Here is a 16,984-nt window from a genome sequence, read left to right as displayed (position 1 = left end):
AGCTTAGCATTTACAATCCCCTCACTTTGCATAAAAGAGTAACGGTTCTTTCCCGTGTTTTGCTGGGGAGGATGAAGATCAACTTCCTAGTACAAGGTAAAAACATCTTTAAAGTATACCTTAGATATAAAATCACATGAGTAAGTTTCAGTTAATGGAAGACTTTTCAAGGGCTTGTTTGAATTTTGTTTTCAGATTAAGATGTCAGCTTCAAGACTGCAATTTCCTATTTAGTCTCCAGATGTCACTGTCTGCATTATTTATTTCAGCCTACTTGCCAACAGATATGTGAGCATATGTATGCTTGCACATGCACACACAGTGTACAAGCAAACACATAGAAAAAGAGACAGATGTGCAAGGCTTATCAATTTCAGTTTACTGAGTCTGATAAACACCAGCTAGTTGTGAACTATTCTCAGAACAATAACTGAGGCAATTATTGGTGTGAAAACATGCCCCTTTTATACTTAGTCTTAGGCAAGAAACCTTCTGACAAGAAATCTCTTGAGTGTGACAGCACAAAGGGAAAATTCTATTTGACCATTAGAGCATTGCGTCTGGCATTTAGAAGGCTTCCTGCCTTCACAGTCTCTTCACATCAAATGCATGCTGACCAGTAACAACCTGTAGAGATAACTGGGGGACTCATGATAGGCTCATGAGTAGCTTTGAAGGAAGCAAAGCTAATTCCTGAATTTTGCTTACTGATTGAGTAACCCATAGATAGAAACCAGATGTAGAACTAAGGAGCATTCCAATGTTCAATTCATGGAGTCCTTTTGGATCACAATGTATAAAACTCTCAGCGTGCATCATTATTTAATAATGATTCCACTTCTTACTTAATAAGTGGGAAATCTATTTTCTCAAGGTCCAGATGAAATCTAATCATATTCATGTGTGGATAGGATGATGTTATAATGGCAGGCAAACACTCATGTCTAGACTAGTATAGTCAAGTGTTGCTCTTGACTCTCCCCAATATGGAAACAGCAGGATTTAGCATCTATATTGTATCCTTACAGAACATTTTCCCTTTATGACTCTCAAGTGAGACAATAAATGGAAATTGTCTGACACTCTCCATGTCACATGATGACATGAGTACCAAAGAATCTCTTTTTGACCAATGACAAATGTCATGTTTGAAAAGCCTGTACAATGAATAGCCATTCCCACTTCAACTCCAAATGAATACTATGTTCAAGTCAAATCTGAAATATGAGAGACCTGAAGGGCCCACAATCAAAAGATGGCGGGAGGGAGACGATCATGTACAGGACGGGCATGGTGGACAGGAAGAGGATGAGCAGCAGCATGCCAAGGTAGAAGTTGTTTGATCTGGAAGCTTTAAAGACTCTGGCCTCGGGAACATTGCAGCACATCACAGCCCAGCACTGAAAATACATGGATGTGTGGAGTCGGAGGATGTTGATACCTGGAAGACTAGGGGCAAAGAAGGAGCCCATCCTGGAAAAGAATCACAACACTGCTCAATTCCAAGTCCATCACCAAATTGCACACAATCTGCTCATTTTACATTGCTCCTCTTACCAAAATCAAAAACCATGTTGCTAGACACAATCATAAAGACCTTGTCTATAAATTGTCCTGACTACCCTACTCCCACCTTGTAAATAAGTTTTACCATTTCCCCTATCTGTGTGTATTTTATGTAATTATTCCATAGAAATTGTCATAAACTAAATCTGTTTCATTAGCAAATGCAAAAACCAAGAGTAAACAAATGTTACAATTCTTTTGCTTCCTTATTTCTTCTGCTGTTAGTAAACTCAATTCCCTCCAATATTCCTATCACTGACTAGCATATTTCAAAATAGAAGTTTTCAAATGATAGACCTTTAAGGGCTCCCATTCTTTTCAAATAAACTGCACATTTGGTTTAGTCACTTTATCCCCAGATAATTTCTGCTAGTGAATGAGAAAAAATGTATTCTAATGCTATTTTATCTTCATAGTAATTATGGTGCTTTAGAGCTCATGAGAGAGATATTGATACCTAACATTATAATGCATTCATTGAAATCCATTTAAATTTAGTTCTTATTAATCTAGAAAACACAGATTTGTGTTTCTAACTGTTTAAAAGTTCTATAAAATATTATTTTGAACTGAAACTGCTTAGGTGATGTCATTTTTACTTGATGTCTTAGTTGGTCACTTCAGAAAAAAATAATTTCAGTTTAGTTTGAGGAGAAAGCTCATTCGCACAGTAATATGAGCTTCAATATATCAGTTTAAAATCAAAAAGAACTCTATACTTATTTCATAATTAGAGGGGAGCCCTATTTTTTAACTGTCCCAACTATAATAAAGCCTTTAGAACTTTAGTTTTAATAGTTTGTACTTCCTTAGTACACATAATAGCTGTTTAACTAAGTGTGATATCTTTCAATTGTCAACCTGACACAAGCTAGTATCAGCTGGGGAAAGAATATCAATGAGGGATTGTGGTGATGTTTTGTGTATGATCTAACAAATAAAGCTTGCTGAAAAAATCAGAGAAGCAGAGCAGCCAGCCACTAGTTCTTCCCTCTATGAAATCCTCAGCCAAAAAGAGCCCTGAGCTCCTTTCTCCTCCTTCCTTATATTCCTCTCTCTGTCCAGTCATATGTCAATATCACTTCCTGTCTCCACTTCCCTAGTGCTGGGATTAAAGGCACAAGATCTTAAATGCTGGAATCAAAGGTGTGTGCTACCACTGCCTGGCTCTGTTTCTCTTTTAGACTGGATCAATCTTGTGTAGCTCAGGGTGGCCTTAAACTCATGGAGATCTGTCTGCCTCTCCCTCCTGAGTGCTGGAATTAAAGTGGTGTGCCACCACTACCTGGCCTCTATGGCTAACTAGTGACTGGCTTTACCCTCTGATCTTCAGGCAAGCTTTATCTGTTAGATCACAAACAAAATATCACCACGAGGGATTGTTCAGATCAGGTTGACTGGTATGTCTGTGGAGAATTATCTTGATTACATTAATTAATTTGGAAAGACCTGCCCACTCTGGGTGGCACCATTCCCTAGGCAAATGATCTTGAACTAAAGTAAGATGAGCACATGTATTTATGTAGTCATTCACTGTTCTCTGCTTTGTATTGTAGATGGAATATGACTAGCTTTTTCAAGTTCCTGATACCTTGACATCCCTGATATGATGGGCTGTCACATGGAATTGTGATCTATAATAAATCATTGGTTCTGTAAATTTCTTTTGTCAGAGTATTTTAATCACAACAGGGAGAAAAACTAAGAAACTAAGTCAATGAAAATTTTGTATTCTAAAGAGACATTTTTTAAGTAGGAAAAAGAAGTTATCTTATTGCACTTGAACCATCCTAAAGTTAATCCTTTCCTTTGAAAAATGAAATCTTACCACAATTTCAATTATCTTGTTTGTAAGATGCCAAGCAACAAATTCAAATGATGTCATAATGAACTGACTGCAAACTTCGTAAGAAGTTATTTTTTAATGGGAAGATAAATTTTAAAATATCACTGTGTAACTTTGAACACATGACTGTGTAACTAGCAAGAGAGAAATTGGCACTCAAAAAAGAATAAGTTACCAATTGTCCCAGTTAATTAGAATTAGAAAGCTTAGCACCCGGGACTGATCAGGTCCACCCTGTTCTAAAACTCAGGGTTGTGTATGTGACTTGTTAGGACTGATAAAAGATGAATACACACAAGATACCTCAGTGCTGGGTAAAAACTTTACCAGTCCTATGTGGTTGTGTGTTCTTCTCTTCCAACTGCCCTGAGAGCAATGTTCCAGGTAAAGGCTATTCCATCAGTAAACATCTCTAAAGGATAAGGCAGGGGATCAGAGTGCTTCCTCAGCCCATACCAGATATTTTATTTTTCTAAGTTGTGAAGATGTAAGGTGTTTTGTTTCATTTATGTACAATACAAGTCCATGACAAAATTTTGCACATAATTCAAAAATCTAAGTTTTCCTAAAACTACCTACCTCTCTCTGTGTGTATACATGTATACACAGGCTATATGTAAATAACTTATAAGACTAGAGGAATGTCCATCATAGAATCTTGCCTCTTTCCCTATAATCCATTTGTGGTGGAATGTGGGATAGTTATGTTAAGCATAATTATGACTTGATTGTTGTTTTCATTTGGAAGTTAAGCACAATATAAGGAGATATGATTGTGTGTCAGTTTGACAAGAAGTGGACTTCTGATGAATACTCTTGCTTGTTAGCTTGACTACATTTGGAAGTAACCAAGACCCAAGCAACTTTGCATACCTGTGAAAGATTTTTCTTGGTTGGATTATTTGAGCTGGAAGACCCAGGGTAAACCTGCATCAATTGAAATCAGAAGATCCACCTCAAATCCGAGCCACACCTTCTGGTGGCAGCCCATATGAAAAGAACATAGAAGAAGGAAGCTGTGTTTTCTGTCTGCTTGCTCTCGCTCTCACTGGCAAGTTCATCCATACTGAGGTATCTTTCCCTGGTGTTAGAACCTACTTCTTTGGAATTCCAACATTAACTGAAAACTTCCAACTGTGTAGGACCTCGCTGAGACTCCAGCACCAGATTGGGACTGCTAAGACATCGAGTCTCATGGCCTGAACTCTCACTAGATCTTTGGCCTTTCTGTCAAGAGACAGCCGTTGCTGAACTACTCAGACCACAGCCTGTAAGCCACTCTAAAAATCACATATATGCATATTTCATTCTATTAGTTCTGTTCCTTAGAGAACCCTGACTAATACAATAAGTTTACAATAATTTCAAAAGAAACATAGACATGATGAGCACATGACTTGACAGGCATAACCTAGGAAAGCAAGTCCTGGCACAATAATGCCTCAGTCTTAATGGTCACCTCATCTTGGTTTGTGACTTATAATCAGCTCATCCCACTAAGACCCTTAGTCAGACCTAATGCCATCATCTGTCAGCTAAAAACATCATTACACCATCTTAGCTTCATCAAATGACTTTCTTCTAAGATGATAAAAGCAAAGGGAAGCATTTTTATTTGGCCTGTCTTGCTGCTCCAGAGCCATGCATATATCACATAAATTACTCCACCCCGAACACCTGAGAAAATGAGGAGAGAAAGGTGACAGTCTGGATGGAGGAGACCCAATGGATCTGAAACTCTTCTCTCTCACACCATCATTTAATATTTACTGCCTTTCTATATTCTGCTCTTTTAAAAATATTATGTGCTTTTCCCATTTCAGCATATTACAGAAAATACATTTTAAACTAAGTGTGCAAATGAAGGTATATTGATCATTAAGTTAAATCTCAACAAATGCTTTCACTTTAACGATACTTGTGTAAGTAATCTGCAATCTTCAGCAACTCTTAAAGCAATAATTTAATGTTTCAAGTCACAAACCAATGGAATAGAACATAAAATTCCCTATCATGTTTTGATTGTTTTAAAAGAAAATGGCTAATGGGCACTAGCTCCTCATGTTTAGAAACTAACAGAATCATGGTATGTGTGGACCCTGTGCAGAAAAAATCTGCTATTTTTACATGTTACCCTCCCCACACCTTCCTACCATACCACTCACCAACTTCCTGGAAGTTAGGCAAAGAATATCCGTGAAAAATACTAATCTCATGGTAAGTAATAGAATAATAGTTATTTTGCCTCCGAAACTCAGGGGTGTGTCTTTCTTTGTTATACTCACAAAACACTAATCACTTCTTGATCTTAAGATCTGGAGGGATCTGTTTCATTTATGCACAGCCTACTTGAGTCTAAGACAAAATTGAGTATGTCATTTAAAAATCTAGACTTTCCTAAAATTATATACCCTTGTACCTAAAGTCCTAATCAAATTCACTACAAGCAAGCCTGACCAGTGTAGAAGAACAAACACAAAGTGGTGATACAGAGATTTCAAGCATGCAGTTTTCTGTTCATTAACAAACTGTAAAAAACAATTATATTTTCTCAGTATTGTAGTATGAACAATAGCAGACTAGTCACAAAATTACAAGCAAAATCAACCAGGGTAGCAATTACAATGGCTTTTCTGACAATAAAAGTGATTTCTAGACCAATCTGCTGTGCTAGCTCTGAAAAAACAATAGACATTCGGCTTAAGTCCGCACCGGTGGCATCACCAGTCCAGAGGCATTGATGGCACTGTATGGATGCCGCAGGTAGGAGGAACAAGTTTTGCATCAGTCTAGTAGCTGCACTACCCACTTTCTGCCATGGAAGATGCTTCTCCTCTGGGAGGTAAAAAAGATCAGAACCCATAGGAGCTGCTCCCTCACTCTGCTGAGCCTGTGAGTACTCAGGTCAGCCCTCTTTGTCATTCTTCTCTACGTGGAGAATAAAGGATGTGTTGTACTCCTTAACGACTCTCCGGACACAGGAGCCATATTTTCAAAACACAGAAAGTAAGGGAGGGACAGGAATTACATTCTTAACTATGTCTGACCTGACAGCCAAGAAAAATATTTGTATATTTTGTATTATTTGTACTGGTTCACCTTTGGAGGCAGAAACTCAACAGGTCCCATTGGTGGAATGATGGAGGCTTGGGAGTGACTTTTACTTTACTGAAGCAAAATGGCTTTCCTGTTTGCAGAGTGCTCCAGGCTCTCTCAGCATTCACTGGGTCTAATGATTCTGACTGACAGATTTGAATGATATATGAAGCTAATTTAAAAAAGAAACACCAGCTGAAGCTATCCTGGCACCTGAGATAGGACGGTGGTGTAGTTAGTACAATGCTGCCTTCAGCACATGTCCCTAGGAAGACAAAATAGCTTGACTGTAACTGCCTGTGGGTTGGGATGCTCAGCAGAGAATGACAGATTCTAAGACACATCATCCCCAGATGAATTGCATGCTGTGATTCAATTTTTAAAACTCAAAACTGGCTTTCACTCTATCAACTTATCATAACCTGTCAGAATTTAGAGTGAAAATGCCTCCACTTAATAGAAGACATGACAATCTTTTCACATCAAAATAAAAATTCCCTTGTGCAAATGGCCCTGTTCAACACATTACAAAATGAAGATCTTATTTTTAACTTGAACTTCCTAAAATAATGTTGTATCTAGATCTAGAAGGTGCTGGATTTGGTAAGATTTTTTAAAAGTTATTAAATATGCTTTTAATGTGTTTAATAGTGACAAGAAAATGTTATCAATTTTTTTTCAAAAGCCATATACAACAACATAGCTCATTCCTTCCAGGTGCTAATGTGATTGACCATTGATGAGTGACAGTTTCCTGTTCAGTCCTGGTGTGACAAGATGTAAGAAGAGAATCTTCAAATCAGTCCAGCAGAAAGAACACAGACTCTCAATTTTTATTAAAGGAGAACTCTGCCAAACAAGCTGATGATTTAAAATATGGAAAAATTAAGCTCTCCACACCACCCATCTACCTAGGAAAATAAAGAGCTGGAATCCACAGAATGGGGTCTTCTCTACACCTAGCTGCAATTCCTTCTACAGCAATGACCTTGGAGACTTTCCCTATGTGCTTAAGTGTCCACCAGCTGACATACCAGATCATGCCTTGGTTGAAGATCAGAGCGAGGACATTGCCACTGATGTCAAATTCTGTGTATGAAGGCTAAAGAAAACACACACACACGCGTGGGTTAGCATTTCAAACTGGAAGCAATCAGAAAGTGGCTTCACATCAAAACACCTAAGCCCACTACACCCCTTCAACAACAGCAGCAGAAGAATAACTAGAATACATAGAACGAGAAGGATGTAATGCTTTTCAACACACAAAGATTCATTTTCAAACTCAGTCATAGGGCTGGCAAAATGGCTTCATTGGTGAAGGTGCTTGCTGCCAAGCATGACAACTTCCATTCAATCTTGAGGCGCACATGGTGGAAAGAGAAAAAAAAAAACCAGCAACAATAACAAAAATCCCTTAACCTGTTCTCTGACCTCTACACATGTGCCCATGGTATGTGTATGACATCCCCAAATGAGAGTATGACAGGGCACTGTCTTCTACCTGAATGATGAAAGTAAAAACTGAATCCTAATTGTTAGAAACAGCTTGACAATACATTTTAAAGGCTTTTACAATCCCACTTTCTCTGATCTGGTAAGTCTACTTGTAGGAATTGTCTTAACAATGTTATCTGAAATGCTGATAAATTTTAATGAGGAGTGATGAAACCATTTATGTGACCAACATTAGATACATACAATATACTTGTACCATGATATGCTGTTGCTGATAACTTTGGCCAGTTTGGAAGGCTATTATATCAGTGAAAACTGTGCTCTAATGTTAAACAAAAATATATTGGTCTACTATTTAGTATATTCATGTATTATTCTTTAAGAAATCCTGTGTGGCACTGTAAGTAGAAAAAAGACCAGTAAGTCATCAGCAAATGGGAGTGACACAGAAATTTATATATTTAACATTTTTTTCAACAAAAGTGTGAATTAACTTTACAATAAAGTAAATATAGAAAGAAAAATACAACAAAATATAGAAAATACTAAACTGAATGCCCAGTTGCCATGTCATAAACAACCCTGTCCAGCTCAGGGCAGCAGCTCCAAGCTGCCCTTGCGTTAAGGCCACCCAGTAGTATTGCAGTAGACACCTGTCCAAGGGCAACCCAGCCAAAGGTTTCCTAGTAATACATGAGCTGTCCTATTAGGAAAGCTTCTAAATCAATGGACTTCATGCTAACTAGCATGGTCAATACAATTGGCTCCTTCTTCATTTGAGATAGAGAATTCAGGGTAGACTAACAAATTGAGCATAGGAATTAAGAGGGCTAGGAAGAGTGCATGAGAGAAACATGGAGTGTGGCAGGTTCTAACAACAGTGCAGATCCTACTCTTTTCAGCCCCAATAACAACTCTGTCCCTCAACATATGCATACATAGATATACATATATACATTACACACATATAAATATACACATATATTATCATGCACACATTCATACACAAATACATGCATACTCATACGTATATATACATACATCCACATGTGCATATACACATACATGTACACAAATATACATACATATACATGGGCACATATACATAAACATACCACAGTGACCAGAAAGTATCTCAATTTTTTTTATGCATGAGAACTCACAGGCAATATGGAAATAAAAGGGTGGAAGGAGAGAATAACCAGAATGCATTATGTACACATCTGAAATTGGCAAAGAACTAAGTTAAATAATATCAGAAGGTACATGTAAGAAGATATAATAGGTCTCTGATATGAATGCTCAACAAAGCTATCCCTGTCAAGGCCTCTTGTCAAAACTCTTACGAATTCAAGCCTCATTTATATTACTTTTCCCAAAAACAATTCTATTTTTCCTTCACAACTTAAAAACATGGACAGTCTACCTTGAAACAGATCCAGGGCACAAACAGCAAATGTGACAGAATAATAATGCTTAAATGAGATAAAATGGTAAGATGAGACATAATGAAGAACAGCCCTGTGTGTTCAATAAGGACAAAGATGACCTGGATAATTTCAATATAAACTTATTCAAGACAGTGCTAGAGGATACATGTAAAGTATTTAGTCTGAAGTTCTTTTGCGAGCATAATGTTCACAGGATACAAAAGGTTTAGCCTAAAGCTTGTGTTCTAAAATCAACAATAAAAGTGTCCTTCACCTCCAAAGTCTGTGGGAGTAGAGCTGTAACTTAGCTGATAGAACACTTACCTGACATGCGCAAAACCCCACCTGGGTACCCTAGCCCCAGGATAAAATGGGCATGGTGTGCATGCCTGCAATCTGAGATTTGGGAGGCAGAGGCAGGAGGATCAGAAGTTCAAGATCATTCTCAGCTACACAGCAAGTCAGAAGCCAGCTTTGGATGTGTAAGACCCTGTACAGATAGATGAAAAAGGAGAGAGAGAGAAAGAGAGAGAGAGAGAGAGAGAGAGAGAGAGAGAGAGAGAGAGAGAGAGAGAGAGAAGAAAATAAAAAAAAGAAAGAGAAAAGAAAATAGAAAAAAGAAAGAGAGAGAGAGGAAAGAAATTAGAAAAAAGAAAAGAAAAAAGAAAGAGAGAGGTATAGAAGGAAGGGCAGAAGAAAGATGAACAGAGGGAAGGAGGGCAAGACAGGGGGAGGGAGGGAAGGAAGGGAGAAAGGAAGGCAGGGGAAGAAACCAAGAAGTACCTCTCTCTGGACAATACAAGCTCCAGATCTCTCCATTCACTGGAGTGCTTTGTTCTGTACTGTCTAAGCTTTTTGCCTGGAGCTTGATTTTTACCCAGAGCCTGTGTTATTCCAAAACACATTTGAAAACTGCTCAGTTGGGTGGTCTGCACCATCTGTGACCTAGAACAGCTTCTTGCTGTCATTTCAAGAATCAAACCTTCAACTGGGGTCTCTTTTGGTAGCAGGATTTAGCTAAGTATGGGACATGTAACAAGTTGAACCTTTTAAGTGCTTGTCTTTTTATTCTCCCACCAAGCCATTTAAAATGAGCCATTTGACACCTAGCTAGCTGACTAGAAGAGCAAGAAGGAGGGGCTGGAGATACAGCTCAGTGGTTAAGAGCACTTGCTGCAAAGGACCTCAGTTCAGTTCCCAGCACCCACATGGGAAACCTCACAAGTACCTGTTGTTGGAGACCAACTCCGGACAGCTGTGTCTTGAATTTTGTGTGACCTTCCTTACTTTATCAAACCTTGCAAAAACAGGTTCCTGGCCTAACCGAGGGCTGTACAACTTCCTGGAGTACGTGCTAATCAGCCAGCTGCAGGGGCCTGGGACCAAAGCGACCTCACCCTTCCTTAGGAATTTTCCATTCTTCTCTCCATTTGCTTCCCCTGCTCCCCCTCCCTGCCTGAAGCCCTGCTTATAAGCCTCAATACCCAGTCAATAGACGAGACCTTGACGCGACTCAGACTGACTCTGTCTTCCTTTATGGCGCCTGGTCTCCTTTCTCTCTCACCCCCATTGATCTTTCAGGAGGTGCCTCCTCGGGTCTCCCCAATAACCTGGCCTGCGGGACGGGTCAGAGGGGCTGGAGAGACAGCTCAGTGGTTAAGAGCACTTGCTGCAAAGGACCTCAGTTCAGTTCCCAGCACCCACATGGGAAACCTCACAAGTACCTGTAACTGCAGTTCTAAGAGATCCAACACCTTTCCTGGCTTCTGTGGGTACTAATACACATGTACTTCACATTCAAACAATGATACTCATACATGCACATATAAAAAAATAATAAATCTTAAACACACGGGGCATACTGGGAATCCCCTGGCCTCCCCAACACAGCGAAAGTTACTAAAGGGGTAAGGTGTTGGTTTTCTAAACTGACAGGAAGCAGCGAGGTTGCAAGGGTGTCCTCTGTGCCCTGTCATCTTCTGTTTAGACACTTAACTTGGATTTACATTTGCTCCAATGTTTCCTGAGTACGTGAGGTGGGCCAGTCATTCATCTCTTGAGGACCCAGTTTCCGCACAGAAAAATCAGTGAAATAAAATAGACCCGGAGTCAGCGCATTACAGCCCATAAACTGAAGATGGATGGCCATCTGCTTTTGTAAGTGATTTTTTATTAGAATAAAGCTGCACCTACTCTTCATGCATTGTCTCTCACAGATTTAGAGTAAAACACAGCTTTTTGGCTGAAGCAGAGAGTGTATCAGTCACAAAGTCGAAAACATTGCCCATCCCTTTTCAGAGAACAGCCACCAATTCCTGACTAGAAATTTTCTGACATCCTTTCGTAACCTAAAATCTGATATTTATTAAAACTAAGCCTGGTTATTTAAAAAATTGCTTCTCTGTAAACACTTTAAAAATGAAATTCAATATGTCATGTAGTAAGCACATAACACCTCACTTTAAAAATGACACATTTATGAGAAGGCAAGAAGCTATGTAGATATGTATGATTCAGTGTTCATTCTTTTAGAGGAAGCTTTTTGAAAACATGAGATTATACTATATTTAAAGTATGAAGAAAATACTTCACCAAATATAAATTAATTTGCAATATGTTTAATTGCCTCTGAAATGGGAAAAATAATGCATTAAAAGTTAGATAGTGCATGAGAAAGGGAGAAATCAGCATGTTTACGTGAAACCTGAGGTAATGAAATGAGAGTGGTATAGGAAGTTCACCCATGGCCCCTCACCCAGCCTGCACTGCCAGTAACAGAAGGATTCATTTGTGTTTGGTTAGAGGATAATAACCGAGGGATGGAAGACATGTTTTTTAATTTTGGGACTTTACAGTGGTCTAGAATCAGGCATCTACCTAGGGAAGATATATGGCTCACTGGACAAAAAGCCTGGGGAAATCCAATGTGTTCCTGAAAATTGAGTTATCTGGAGCAGAATGCCACCATACAGATGTTATGAAATGCAATCAGGACCTCAAAGTCAATGTATTCTGCAATGACCTGCCAGACCATTTTCATACAATTCCCAATTCCCACACATATACCACTCCACTCGGTGCTGCAGGCTAGCCTGAGTTGTGACTCCAGAGCAGTGGTACTTGTGTGTGGTCTCCAAACTGGAGTCACAGGGTCACCAAGGAGCTGCTAAGAAAAGTTAATTCTTGGAACCTGCCCCAGAGCTACTGAACAGTACTGCTAAATTCTCCTAGGCCCTCTGTGGACTCTGATGGATGACTGAATTTGAGAACAATAGATATAGGATCAGCTTTAGCTTCATCTACCAGGATGATTCAGCCCTCGAGGCTTTGCCCTTCAACCTAGCTGAGAAGTAGGATCCTGCTAGCTGCAGATTGACTCTATCCACATACTGGAGTGCACCATCAAATAAAACCTGTCTACAGGTTCTCCACATTCATTCTTCCTCCATCAAGGTATGTCCAGATCTTCTTACTGACTCTGTACCATGCTGTCTTCCTGATGGCAATCTCATATTTACCTAGGGAGCATATTCTATCTTCTACCATTTACTCATTCATGTTTACTGTATTCTACTGAATGCAATGTTTTGATTCCAGGGAGCATTGGAAATTTAAGATGCCATATATTGCATTCATTCTTTGGAAGAGTCATTAGATAGCCTGGGTTACAGCTAACATTCAATATGCTATAAATGCGGTTAATGACTTTGAAGTAAATTGGACAGAGGTTCTAGTTGTAACTCTACTTCTAACTAGTTATAAGTCATTGATTTAACATTCTCTAAGCCTTAGTTTATTATGGAGTGGGAATAATACCTACTTCACAGCATTGCTGGTTTCTTTACATGGAATGAAAAAATAATTTACACATTTCTAAATTATTTATAACACTTCTGATATATAGTAAGTACTAAATAAAAATGGAAGGCCAAATAATCAGGACTCCACTCAGATGGTCTGACTATCATGCATGCTTATGGATAATGTTGAGCCTCTTCCTCAGATCTCAAGGAAATCTCTCATGGTTTTAATTTGTATTAATGTAGCAAAGATTCCCCTTAAAAACACAAGTATGAAGAAGACGGTGGATTTGTTCACACATGCTGGCATACAATCCTACATCTTTTCAGGTACTCAGACTCTTTCTGTTGATAAACATGAAGTCTGTTGTCAGTGTAAATTAAATGTTAGGTTAAGACATTCACTAAACTGGTAAGCAACAACAAAAATAAATAAAAGAGAATAAAAGAGAGAAAAGGAACCCTTTGTCTAACCAAGTAAATCAGCTCAGGGAAATATGTTGTAAGGAACAAAGTTGTGGGTACCACTATGATGTATATATGATCATGTTTACCTACATCAGTATAATTAAATGCTATCATGACAGTATTTTAACAAATGTAGATATAGCAATAAACTGCTATAAATTTTTCTAAATCTAGATATAGACTATCATAAAACTATTAAAATTTATATTATATTTTAAAAGAACAAAATTATCTCATTTGTGGAAAAATTGATGAAAGGCAGATCATCATGATAAAAATAAACTAAAATCATAAAAATAGGGATTGAATGTTTTCTATCATTATGGAATGTAGGGTGGCCTCAAATGGACATGAAATTAAAATTTGGACATTCAGGGATGTTGAAGGGGAAAATGGGGGAAGAGTAAACAAAGGGTGACTATGATAAAAGTATATCATATGCTATGTTTAAATATCATTGCAAATCTGATTGTTTTGTACAATTAATCCATGTTAATAAAAATAAATAAGTTTATATTATAAAGGGCTAAGGTTATGGCTTAGTGGTAAAGAACAAGTTAGCATGATCAAGGCCTTGAGCTCAGTCCTCAGCTCACAAATAAATAGCATGTTATAATCTAGCAGTAACATGAAGATGTGGTGACATAGCCAGTCAGGTGTCCCCAAACAGGCATATAGATTACCTATCTCTATATGGACACACATGTATATATACATACACATATACACATATTTAATCTATAATGAGACGTACAAATACATAATATTTATATATATGTAATATTAAGATTATTTGACTCAGGTAATTTAAATGTTCTCACTAGTGGTAGGATTATCTGTAATTTTTATATTTAACTTCAGTGTATTTTCCAATTTTTCTACAAAAATCACATGATATTTTGAAATTCTGAGAAACAAAGAAATAATATCTTTTTTGTGACAGGGCATATTTTCTCTCAATTTCCGAAGATACTTGGGAATCATTCCTCACCTCATCAAGTTTTTCTTCCCTTCATGGTAAGTGCTTTATGGACAAAAATTGTCAATTAGCAAATCTAAACAAGAGCACAGAAACACCGCAGGGTTCGTCTCTGGGGCCCTGTGTCATCTGTCCCTTCCAGGGAATTTCTTCTTCGTCTCTCAAAATCCTATTCATCCTATAGGATCAACTCAAACATCTCCCTCTCCAAGTATACACCTCTCTCTCTCTCTCTCTCTCTCTCTCTCTCTCTCTCTCTCTCTCTCTCCTCACACACATACACGCCAATGTCTGAGAACAATTGATCTGTCCTTTGCTATTTACCTTGTATGCCCTTCTTGATTCTTACAGTTTGCAAAATAAGGGTAGTGGTGTTTGAAGAACTGAAGGATGAATATGCTCATGGTTGAAGGTGGGAGTTTCTGCATATGTCTTCCCAATTGGGAATACAAGTCTAATATGGCCAGGTTTTCTAATATGTCAACAAAGAAAATGTATTATGTAGAAGTTCCAAGTTTTAAAAGTATTAGCTCATTAAAAAATATTCAAACACTGGGCAGGCAAATTAAAATCAAGACTTCAGGTCCAAGTTGCATCCTCTCTGTGGGCTCCAGCTTCCTCATCTCTATGCCCCTCAGCACCTTGTATGAGCTTGCTCATAGTGGCCAGCACCATCAGGCTTCCAAGGAAGTTAGTCAGACAACTGGCAGGATGATATGATCCACAAAAAATACATCATCCAACATTAACATTTTATAACTTGTTTTGATTCTGAGTTTTCTTTCAAAGAACCTTCCAAAGGTAAAATGAGAGAAAATTCTTTCTTTATGACTTAAAAACAGAAACTTGTTTCCTGCACTTTGTACTAACCCAAGAGCTCTGTCAGCACTCAATAAATAATAAATTACAGTCATTTAATTACAGCTTTTATGCATCCCGGTCATGCTATATTGACTTCATATTCATAGTCAACTTTTCTATCACTTAAGAAGAAAGTAGCTAGGGATAAAAGGCAAACAAAAGACAAGCCATGATCTAAGAAAGAGATGGCAATTTTTATGTCTGCCTCAGAAGAGCTGAATCAGGCAGGGAAAATAGAAATGAACCCAAGCCAGATGAATACCTCATAGCAAGTAATAGCAAAGCTGCACAGGGACATCCGGGATCTGCTGCATTACTTCACAGCTGTGTACCAGAGGACATTACCTAACTGCTTTTGCCTCATCCAAGGGGGCACCTTAAGTGATGGTGACAGAGATGATCTAATACAAGGTACTGTCTCAAAGTCAGATAGCCAATAGATATAGCCCAGAATCTTAAATGTGGGCTTCGTCTATATACAAGAAAACACGAGATGGAAGTGAGATCACCTAGCAGACTATTTCTTCACTGGTGGGAAGAGAAACATTGCTGGCTTAGAACACACAACCAGAATAATGTTGTGGACCCAGCCGACAAAGAGGACAAGTTCTTCCAACTGCTACTGCTGCCCTGATGGTAGCATGATGTGGTGGTACAAGTTCAACCACACAGTCAGCAGAGAGCATTTGCCGTGTGGCTAGCCTGGCTCAAACAACAGACATTTGTTTTTTCATAGATGCCTCGCTGTAGGAGGAGGTGGATAATAAGCAGTTTAAAAAGAGATGTCAAGTAGTTGTATATCTTGTTCATAAAACCAAGCTGTAAGCTGCCATAGCATTAGATGGGCTATGTTAAAACGCTGGTCAGAGAAGAACTCTGAGGAGGTGACATACCAAAGGGATGCTTAGTGACAAGAAGGAAGTGCTCATGCCCAGTTCTAGGGTAGCAGCATCCCTTTGAGGGAGAAACAGTAAGCGCAAATGAAACAATCTTTTTGTGACTGAAAATTTAAAATGTCCATATTTGTGAAAATTAGAATTCAGCAACTAGGCTAAGGCAGGAAGAAAAGAAGCAAACTGTTTAAGAAAGACAGGGAGCCCTGGAAAGTTCTCTGGTGCACATTCGGGGTGCTCATGAAGCCATGGTGGGCTTAAACACAGGGTACCATCATTTCTGTGACTCCCATCACTAAGGATTAACCGAAACCAGTTTTACTTATACAAGAGGGCAACAGAGACCTGTTGACATGTTAGACCAAGAACCATGTATGCTCTGCACTTCCCTGAAGATTGAGGGAGATTTTAACTTGGGCACAGAGGAAAAGCTGGTGATAAAGCCAACACCCATAGAGATTCAGAGAAACCTCTGCAATTGTTGCAGGCTGCCCCTGAGCTCCATTTAAGCAAAGCCCTGTCAGAAAACTAGGTCTTCCTTAAATCTCCACGGTCCCCCACTGTTGTCTCTGTCAGGCTCCTGCTAG

The 16,984-nt window shown here is 38.6% G+C and overlaps 1 protein-coding gene across 1 annotated transcript in view; it reads right to left on the bottom strand.

Annotated features, from left to right (window-relative positions):
* The window catches only part of Tmc1 (transmembrane channel like 1), a 125,170-nt gene that overhangs the window by 10,923 nt on the left and 97,263 nt on the right, over positions 1-16,984 (bottom strand). The window contains exons 15-16 of the mRNA XM_052714364.1: positions 7,543-7,610; positions 1,234-1,473 (exon numbers count right to left, since the gene is read on the bottom strand). Coding sequence (XP_052570324.1) covers positions 1,234-1,473; positions 7,543-7,610 — 308 coding nt within the window. The remainder of the gene's footprint in view (positions 1-1,233; positions 1,474-7,542; positions 7,611-16,984) is intronic.

This window comes from Peromyscus californicus, unplaced genomic scaffold (assembly GCF_007827085.1).
Source record: "Peromyscus californicus insignis strain IS unplaced genomic scaffold, ASM782708v3 Scaffold_4__1_contigs__length_199733344, whole genome shotgun sequence".
NCBI classification, from domain to species: domain Eukaryota; kingdom Metazoa; phylum Chordata; class Mammalia; order Rodentia; family Cricetidae; genus Peromyscus; species Peromyscus californicus.
Note: the sequence above shows the minus strand (reverse complement) of the source record. Positions and strands in the feature narration are given on the sequence as shown.